Source organism: Ruditapes philippinarum, unplaced genomic scaffold (assembly GCF_026571515.1).
Source record: "Ruditapes philippinarum isolate M1 unplaced genomic scaffold, ASM2657151v2 ctg4220_1_1_1_1, whole genome shotgun sequence".
NCBI classification, from domain to species: domain Eukaryota; kingdom Metazoa; phylum Mollusca; class Bivalvia; order Venerida; family Veneridae; genus Ruditapes; species Ruditapes philippinarum.
In genome coordinates, this window is record NW_026864623.1 from 13,209 (window position 1) to 24,031 (window position 10,823).

At 33.3% G+C, this 10,823-nt stretch overlaps 1 protein-coding gene across 1 annotated transcript; it reads right to left on the reverse strand.

Moving 5' to 3' along the window:
* Positions 1-3,161: 3,161 nt before the first annotated feature.
* On the reverse strand, positions 3,162-10,191 carry LOC132726296 (uncharacterized). Its single transcript, XM_060711603.1, has 4 exons — positions 9,580-10,191; positions 6,875-7,802; positions 4,690-4,761; positions 3,162-4,020 (listed from the first exon to the last, which is right to left on the reverse strand). The coding sequence occupies exons 1-4, from the start codon at positions 10,189-10,191 to the stop codon at positions 3,602-3,604; spliced, it is 2,031 nt and encodes a 676-aa protein (XP_060567586.1). The 3' UTR covers positions 3,162-3,601.
* Between the last annotated feature and the right edge of the window lie 632 nt (positions 10,192-10,823).

Here is a 10,823-nt window from a genome sequence, read left to right on the forward strand (position 1 = left end):
GACGGTTCAAATGTTAAACCTAAGGTCTTAAAATAGAATTACTCCCCTTTCAAATGTATAATCCACGCTGATACTCATACATGTAAATAATCGCTTAAAGATTTAAACTGTCTATAATCAAAGCACAGAAGGCGCTGAATTTGTTTGGGTCTCGGAACGTCAGAAAGGTGAAGGTTGTGAGATTATAAAACAATTTGTTTGAATAGTCACCAATGCTGTTTCCAGCGTTATAGCTATAGTAAATTGGTTATAAGACTAATTGCAACACAGATATTCAATTCAACGTTTATTTGGCTTAAACAATTAAATAAAATAAAAAAACAACAAAAAACCAACATGTATTGCCTGAACTGGGGTGTGAACTCCAGACCTCTCGCTTCCAAAGCTAGCGTGTAAACCCCTCGACCACGGGGTGTTATAACATATCAGCCTGAAGAATACCAAATTATTCTAAATAAGAGTTTGTAACCCTTATTAATTTTGATATATTTTGTTCACGGTAAACCTGTTGTTTAACACTGAAGTTAATAATCATGGAGCTGAGTATATGCATGTATATTTATAAGAACAACACAATATTAGAAATCTTCGACCAATCGGGAACTGTTTTTTTCGTTACGAAAATTAATGCGCCTGTCAATCTTGGCAATCTTTACGCAGTGATCTCCCCTTAATTTTTCCGTGTTAATGTACATATGAAGGCATTTGCAAATAAGAACATCAGGGTCTAAAATGTCGCTACCATCATTTGTTTGGTCTGACGACCCAAACAAATAAAAATGTTTAGCGCTTAATGGTTTCTTATTGGCCTAAATCATCCTATTTATTTCGTAACTGCGCAGGTTTTGACCAAATGCGACGTTTAAATAAAACAAACACTGTCTCGACTTTTCCGACTTTTCTCAAACATATTTATTCCCAAAAGTATATATAATGCTATTACAAATAAAAAACAAAGTTATTTTAACATAATGGAAAAGACAAGTCTTATAGAAAACTTCTCCTTTCTTCGTGCTTGATAGTAAAGCAAGAGCCTTGAAAATGTAGAACATTCTTAGTTCAAAAGGAGCCGTATATCTGTTAAAACCATGTAAGAATTATGGGCCTTGTACAGTGACCAGTGTGTACAGCTCCCACCCATTTCGTTCAGTGGTTTTTGAGAAACAAACTTTCACGCAAAATCTTAACCAAAGTGTGACGCCGACGCCTGTGTGAGTTCAAAAAATTCTCCGCATTTCATGGAAAATTAGCGGCCAGAAATGTTCAAACTTGACTAAAATGTAGTCAAAGACTAACGGCTGTATATCGTCAACAGACTGGATGATCACGTGGCATTTGTTAAAGGTAACATTAATATCTTTTAGCATTTGAAAAATAAACATAAACTATGTTTGAGACATTTCTTTTTTCAATTCCAATAGAACATTTTTTTCCAATGCAGCTCATGTACTTTTCCGAAATGCAACGCAGCTCTTGGTATTTTTCCAAATGCTACGTAGCTCTTGTATATTTCCCAAATGCAACGCAGGTCTTGCACTTTTCCCAAATGCAACGCAACTCTTGTACTTTTCCCAAATGCAACGCAGCTCTTGTACTTTTTCCTAAATACAACGCAGCTCTTGTACATTTCCTAAATGCAACACAGCTCTTATACTTGTAATAAATAAATAAATAAAACGATGCTAATTGAGATTGGCAGACGCCTATCATTATCTCCCGCGAACAGACTCACCCAAACCGAAGCTCCTACTTGCATTTACTTTGTTCTCACTAATCACGAGTGACCCCTTCTTCAAATAAAACTTACGTATCTGTAGAAGCATACTAGACTCGATCTAACTTGTAACTACTGAACTAATGGAAAGACAATTCCTTCGACTGAACATTAATCAATTTACTGAATTCAAGTCCATAAATTGAATTTAAGTCAATAATATACTGAATTTTAGTCCATAAATAGAATGTAAGTCAATATATACTGAATTTAGTCCACAAATATAATTTAAGTCAATTATATACTGAATTCTAGTCCATCAATAGAATTTAAACCAAATCCTATACTGAATTCTTGTCCATAAATAGAATTTAAGTCAATTATATTCTGAATTCAAGTCCATAAATATAATTGAAGTGAAATATATACTGAATTCTAGTCCATCAATAGAATTTAAGTCAATTCTATAATGAATTCTTGTCCATAAATAGAATTTAAGTCAATTCTATACTGAATTCTAGTCCATAAATAGAATTTAAGTCAATTATATACTGAATTCTAGTCCATCAATAGGATTTAAGTCAATTCTATACTGAATTCTAGTCCATAAATAAAATTTAAGTCAATTATATACTGAATTCTAGTCCATCAATAGAATTTAAGTCAATTATATACTGAATTCTAGTCCATCAATAGAATTTCAGTCAATTCTATCCATAAATAGAATTTAAGTCAATTATATACTGAATTCTAGTCCATCAATAGAATTTAAACCAAATCCTATACTGAATTCTTGTCCATAAATAGAATTTAAGTCAATTATATTCTGAATTCAAGTCCATAAATAGAATTGAAGTGAATTATATACTGAATTCTAGTCCAGAAATAGAATTTAAGTCAATTCTATACTGAATTCTAGTCCACCAATAGCAGTTAACTGAATTATAAACTGAATTCTGGTTTGTCTTTAACTCAATTAAATGTAGTGAATTCTAGTCAATCAATAGAATTTAAGTCAAATTACTGATTTCTAGTCCATCGATAGTATTTAAGTCAATTTACTAAATTCTGGTCTGTTAATAGAATTTAAGTCAATTATATACTGAATTTTAGTATCAACTGTATAAAAGTATTTGTATTTAATGGAAACAGCAATAAAACCAATCAAAGGCATGATTGTCTCAAATTAAACATTAGAATATTATTACATTGTAATATTTTTTTTCATATTTCTTTTCCAGGACGAATGAAAGGACATATAGATTTTAAATCAATTTAAATATAATACTTTTTCAATGACTTACTTGGTTCAGGGTTTTCAATCGAATATTTTTTGAAAGTGCCTGCAATGCTAAAGTAATAAACTGAATTTTATCTCAAGAAATAAAATGTACAATTTTTTAATAGAAATGTTACGAACAGTTTTAACATATTTATTGCTTTGTAATACATGTTAATATATAAATGTAGAATATATAAAAATGAAGGCAACACATTTCATTTCACTATTTGAGTATGCCCTCCCATGTATAATTACGCAAATGTGATTAACAATAACGTATCAACAAAATATTTCACGGTGTGATAAGTTATACAATGAATGTCCACTTCACGTTAAAAATTCATTACATACATCATTATATTCTAGTACATGTACGATTTGTCATTCTTTATGTGCCATAATATTGTCACCTTGTTATAGTCCAGTACATTTGATATACACCAACGTAAGATATAAAACGTTGACCTCTTGGCAATGACAGATTTGCTGTAAACAACTATGCAAAAGCTTGTTAACACACTCATTATTCATCTAACACATTCTTTCATAAATAATATTATCAAACAAATCATAAAAAGCCATAATCTTACATTACATGAAAATTACTAAGGAACTCTTAATGACAGTTGCTCGTATTTAGTTTTAAATAATAATTCGTCAATACACGCGCATGCGCATCGTTGATTATCACAATTGTCTGCTCTACAGTTAAGAAGACACCATCTAAACAGCCCTGGCGTCCCATCCCATGGCTCTTTTGGGTCACACCAAAGCTCTGTACGCTGTGACAAACATTGGTCTTGTGTGGGAGTCCGACCGGCTAGAGGATTCATACCGGAAACGCTTCCATCTTGAAATGTACGTAATTTCCCGCCATTTCCAATACTTCCGGGTAATGTTTGATTAGCGTTTGACATGAGAACATTGTTCCCTGACATTGAGCCTACAGAAGTCCTGTTTACTGTTTGCAACCCTCTCATTTGGGCACTTGGTGAAGATCTGGTTAGATCAACAAACAGGACACCTGTATAGAACAGAGAAAGTTACATGTATATTATTGATCTAAAAATGACATAAAGATAACCTTCTTTTGGAAACCATAGATTTCTACTTTAATGTCACGATAAACATAATAAGATAACAACAAAAGGTACTTCACTGTAGTTAAATAGACTCCGGGATACTAAGTCCAGCTTGTACTTTAAATAGGTTAGAATTCGTTTTTCAAGAACTCGCATGAAAGAATATAAAGTCCATGAATAATTGGAAACAGTGATATAATATACGCAACAAGCTTCCCCATATGTAAAATATTATGTGAATTATTATGTGAATTCTCTCCAGTGAAATTCAATATTTGGACATCTACTATTTAAACTTAAAGGCCCATTACATCGGTGTCAGATAAGTGATTTGAAGTCGGTAACCTTAGCCAATTGGCCATTTCCTGCCCCCCCCCCCCCACCCCATCACTCAGTCACCCACGGTATTTATGGAAGATATTAAACAGTAAATATTTGATATAATTAATGTAAGAGGGTTGTATATTACTTGTATATAGTGATCAATCTGTCAGAATGAAAAACACATAAATTGAGATTTTTTTTAGATTTTAGGTCAATTGTCAACAAGATTAAGTTTTGTCATAATTAATGAAATTAATCTCTAAATTGAAAACAAATTTATTAATTACTTGATCCTGGAAGCTGTCTCACAGTAACCTGGTTATTAGCCGGGACATCCACTGGGGTTGGGTTAGGTATATCTAGAAAGAAAACACAAATTACTTGAAAACAGAGCAGCGTGAAATATACATATATGAATTTTTTTAAATCCCTGTTTTCCGTGTTTGGTAAGGGCCTCAGAAACTGGATCTAAAAGGAATTTACAGAATCGTGCTCGGATTTTATACCCAGTCTACTGAGCATGCGCCAAAGACGAGGCTGATATACAGGCTATTATAGCATAAAATCGGCTATTTTTCCCTCTTTTGCCCATGTTATAACGGGACCAAAACCATGGGTTAACATAGTCACGCGCTCTTGTTATAGCCCGGTTTCACCTATGCGCAATACATGCAGGGCCCAGTAAACAAACAAACAAAAAATGACGATTTGGCCTGTTTGCCAAAGAGTCATGCGCTCTTGTTGTATTGAAATTTATTGATTCGAGGGCCTCAGTCGCATATATTCAAGTAACTATGCCGGAAAAACGGCGTATAGACATCGGTGCTAATCTTGGTTGTCGCCCTTTCTAAGAAACGGACAGTTGTCAATGTAAACAAATACAGTAGAATCTACCTGTCATTCAGTTTAACACTCCGATTAACTTACAAAACTAGATAACACAAAATTAATATGAGAAAATGTTTTTTTATTTATGTTAATGTTGATAAATGCTCATTATATTTCTTTGCGAGAATAATGCTTAGTGCCTGATTTTTTTATAAACTTGTTTGCTTGAGAAAAAAAACCGATTCTGATATCACTGATCTTTTTTCTACCGTCAATCTGAAATCATTCTAAGAATTTCTGAGGGTCATGTTTTGTCTTGGGTAGAGGGTAGAGTAATGTAACGTTTTATTTTTTTTCTTAAGATAATAAATCTCCAAAGGCCAAGCTTTGTTAAATCAATTAAAATTCAAATTTTCGTTCGGTTCCGAGAATTTTCCAAGTTGTTGGCCCCGGAAAAATGAAACGGATACGTAAAACATAGAATTGGATAAATACCGTCCAAGCACAAGAATTTTATGTAATTGTGTTTTGTATAAACTATATATCACGAATTTGTTTGAAAATTTTATGCTATAATAGCGTCAACGCACGTTTATTTCGTGTTATAAAGTCTGCAGAGTCCCTCAGAACTGTTGGAGCCCTCGCCCTACCGGGCTAGGGCACCAACCGTTCCTCGGGACTCTGCAGACGTTATAACACGGAAAAACGTGCGTTAACCCTATATTGCAAAACTAGTGTGACATATTGTTTAAAAATAGTTTTCGCTCAAGCGCTTAAACCTAATATTATTCTATTGTTTCTTTTCTGTATAGGTAGAAAAAAAGACATTATTTACCGTCATAAAAATGTTATTGTCAGATTTTGACGGTGTCATTCGGTCATTGACAGCTAAAATATTGTGCAAACAAACGTTTTAGAAGTATTGCATTCTTTTTTGAAAAGAAATATAAAGGTACTATTTTTTTCATTACATTTTGGTGTAATTATTCAAGTATTCGGATCTTATTGGTTTTCAGATTTTGTTAAAAAGTAAAACGTTCGTTGCCTTTCATATGACATCTTATTTTCCGTTTTGTAACTCACGAATTAGACGACAGTACTAGTGCGACAATCATAAATTGTTTTTGTAGAAGATAATTATTTTAGCAATTACTGAAATCAGCTTTTTCTATAAAACTGAACATTGTAGATTTCCGTTGTTTAATGAAAGGTAACAAACAAAAAATATTACATAGATCTACACACATCGTGATTTTTTCCCTGTGCGCCTCTGTATTTCAATTATTTTCTAGACTAGTGCCACATAAAAATTTACGAAATGTAAAGCAATGATTTTCCTTTTCAAGTTCGTTTTATTCAAACGCAAGACCGGAAACACGTCATCAGAATTTGAAAATTGAGGCTGTGCAAATTCGATTATTTAACTTCCGTCACATTTACGTTCTGTGGTACAAACATTAAATATTTAACCTAAAATGGTCAGAGTCATGTTTAATTCTAAAGCAGTTAGCTAAACCTCTGATTTTAGTTTATTTATCTGACTTCTCGAGTACCATATACTAAGCCTGCTCAATGACATTAATTACATACAGTTTGAAGAATATGAGGAGAAAGAAATACTTTATAGACAATAGTATCACTCACCTATATTCATTCCTACTGTAGGGTCTTCAAATGGTCTTATGTCAGACATAATTACCCTCATATTTCCGATGGCCGGATTCGATTCAGTTCCGGGAGCAAAATTAAGACGGCTCAGGGGTACAGGAATACCCATACTTCTTCCCCTTGTTTGAAGTTCAACTCTTGGTTCAGCACGCGGAGGTGATGTTTGAACTGCCCGGATATCCGGTTGAGGTATTTCGTTAGTTATAGGTGACCTAGATAGTTGTCTTCTGTCTTCACGCATCAGTAACGGCGGGGGTTCTCCAGCAATTATTTGGTTGATACCTTGTGGTCCAACAATCTCGTTTAATACTGGTTGAGCTATTAAAGTCGCAAGCACGTCATCGCTTATACCAAAATTTAAATCGAAATTAGGCCTGCGTTGAGACAATTGATTTGTTTGACCTCCGCGATTGGAATTAGTTCCTGACTGAACTTGAGGTCGACGTCGCCTCTCTGCTTGCAATGCCATAATACGGTCTCTGAGCCTCTGTCTCCTGGTGTCTCTTAGCCGAGGATCAAGCGGTGTTAATTCAGGTCCACTTATTCTACCCATAGCCATCAGTCTTTCAATTAATCTAGGGTCTACACATGAACATTCGCATGGAATAGAGCAGGACCTACCCTGGCACCTGCCATCACACATATAAGCGCCCCGACGATCTTGATTCCTAGGCCATGAATAACACCTTATAGAGCGCGGTGGGGCACATAGCGGATTGATATTTGTGCCTGTGCGTTGTAGCTGTTGACCGGAAGTCACTCTGGTGGGACTTAAACCACGTGTTATCATTCCGGTTCTAGGATCCCTTCTAGGAACATTACGTAAACTTTCCTGAAAGTTTCTTGCCCGAGGAATAGCTCCGGAACTGCGTTGTAAGTTTTGTAGATTTACCGTGGCTCTTCTCTGAAAACAGAAGGAAAGTTAGAATCTTAAATGGAATCAAACAAAAAAGAGAAACAAATAAGCCCTAGGTATTAACATGGAGCTAAATATATATGTGGTATTAACATTTTATTTGCTATGAAAAACGGAAGATTATGATATAGTATGTTTAATAGCACTGGTTCAGTTTCGTTAACTAATTATTCCTGATTATAAACTGATAAAATCATCTTTTTTTTTCACACCAGTTTAACACAGATCTGTTAAGTTTGATGTACTCCCTCCTAACAACAACAAAAACAACACAGAAAAACGCCCAGGAACCAACCTTCTCCACCCAATATTTGAAAAAAACCCAGCCAGAAACATGTAAATAATCAAATGAAATTTGTAATTGTATGAATACTATGCTTACAAAAAAAAACCAATCGACATGTACATGTCTACGTTAATTGAGATCGTAATGTGTGACACAAATAAACAGTATTCATACAATGTAAGACAGAAAATTATAGGGAAAAATAATTATAATATTTCTGCTACACGTCAACTATTTGAATATTTAAAGATCGCAATTAATTGTAATTATACCACTGAAAGAAATACTATGACCAAAGTGACGTTATGCTCATTGTTTTCTATTTCAAGTCGAGTTGGATTTGTAATATGTTTCATGAGATTGGCTATTGTAATGGTGATTGACCAATATTTGATAGGATAATATACATAAACTACGTAAATTGTAAAAAGACTGTCCCAATCATTTTAAGGTAGTACACCCCTAATGGGCACTATAAGGAATTGTAAATTTGACAACATAGGACAGTTATTTGCCTTAAATGTCACCTGTATGCAAAATTTAAACAAAATTTACCGTGTGGTTTATGAGTTATGGACATTTTTATGAACTAAAACTTTGCCATTAGAAGGGATTTTTTTCAGAAATGAGGAAACTCTAAATAATCTATAATATCATCATTTATGAAAAATGTTTTCCTTTTTGCTCATTGTTAAGAAATAAATAATGACATTAAGGTAACAAATTAAACAAGCAAAATGATTGTTTTTAAACGAAATGTTTTTAATATGTATAAAAATGTAACCCTACCCCACCCACTTTTAACACTAATTTGACCATTTCCCTTTGTAAAAAGCCTTATTTAAAATATCCCTTAAATTTTTCAAAATGAGGGGCTATTTTCAAAGTTTGCCTAAATTTTCTTTAATGTATAGTGGTTGGTCTTGCAAAATATAAAATACTTTTACCGTTTAGTTTTTATTTTATTAAACTTTGAAAATATCTGGTATCATATTTGCTATTAAATTTGGCATTATTTAGTAAATAAATACCTACAATAATTATATAATTAAAATAATAATCTGAGAGATTAATAAAAGATGTTAAAAAGAAAAAAAAGAAAGAAAAAAAAATTGCCCCCATCTGGGGTTTGAACCCACGCCCCCTCAGTTTCAATACACTTTACAGTGATTTTAGCCTATTTGAATACTCTTCAAAGTGGAGACAGTGCATTAGGGGTGTACTACCTTAAGAACTGAACGTTATGATACATTCTCAACGTTATTTATAGAATTTTCCGTTGTTCATGAAGATTATTGATCTTTTTTTATACCAAATTATAAAATTGAACAAAATTATGGCTTGAGTTACTATGATTATATATTGTCACTTATTATCATTAACGATTAAAACTTTACAGACTTTTATGATGGACAAAGTTTTTACATTGAGATGTAGAATAATGTATTCATGCAATAATGTATTAAACTATTCATTCACCTGTGGACTACTTCTCCGCAACTGAACTAAACTTCTACGTGAACTGTCACCTCTTCGCACCTGAGGAGACGTGCCACCTTGCAATGAATTTCCTCTGCGTTGAGGGGAAGTGACAAGTTGAACTAAGTTTCGTCTGCGTTGGGAGGAGGTACCCCGTTGAATAGTGCTTCCTCTTTGAGAAGGGGAAGTGACTCTTTGAACTCCATTTCCCCTGCGTTGTTGTGAACCAATTGTCTGAGCATCTGTTCCTCGTTGTTGCAAGGAAGTTATTCCCTGTATGTCATTTCCTCTAGGGTTTAGAGAGGTAAATCGTTGGTCGAGGGAAGAAATACGTTGATCAGGGGAAGTAATACGTTGATCAAGGGAAGAAACTCGTTGATCAAGGGAAGAAATGCGTTGATCAGCGGATGTACCACGTTGATCAGGGGAAGTAACACGTTGATCAAGGGAAGTAACGCGTTGGCCATCAATTATCCTACGCTGTTGATCTTGTGTTCCTTGTCGAGACAGAATTTGTGGATTTTCTAACCTGGTCATATTTTGTGAATTCACAGTTACTATGGCAGTACAGATATAGATAAATAAAACTACGGATAAATCTTTTCCCGCCATTTTTCACGTCAAAAATATATATCCTTCCGTTTTAAAACACAATTATTTCATCTCACAAAATGAAAAAAAATAGATATCCTTCCGTTTTAAAACACAATTATTTCATCACACAAAATGAACATAAATATTTTAAAAATCATTATTAGAAAATGATGTTATTTTATCAAATAGTTTCCATCTTTTTCATATTAAAGCGTTTATTTTATACATTTTTAAAATCACAATAAAAAAATTTCTCACAAAAATATTTGTACAGATTTATGTCATATTAAAAACATCATTTCTAGTATTTTTTGCCGAAAAAAAAACTCTTCAAAATATTGTCCAAGAAAAAAATCGAACAGCTGAAATCCAATTCGTAATAAACAATCAACACAACTCGTTCAAATAACTTGGTATAAAGTCTATGTTTTTTTACATACTTAGTTTAATTACATAGGAAAAAATAACAATGCATAATTAATCACTTTTTCGTAATAATATATGAATTAATTGTGGTGCAGTTTAACATCGTGTCCGTCACGCTTTTATACATGATATATATTACGATACAATATTGATGGTGAAGCCTCGATGTTAATTACATTATGTGTCAAAATATGTCCTGATGACTGACCGTTAAGCAATTTGTG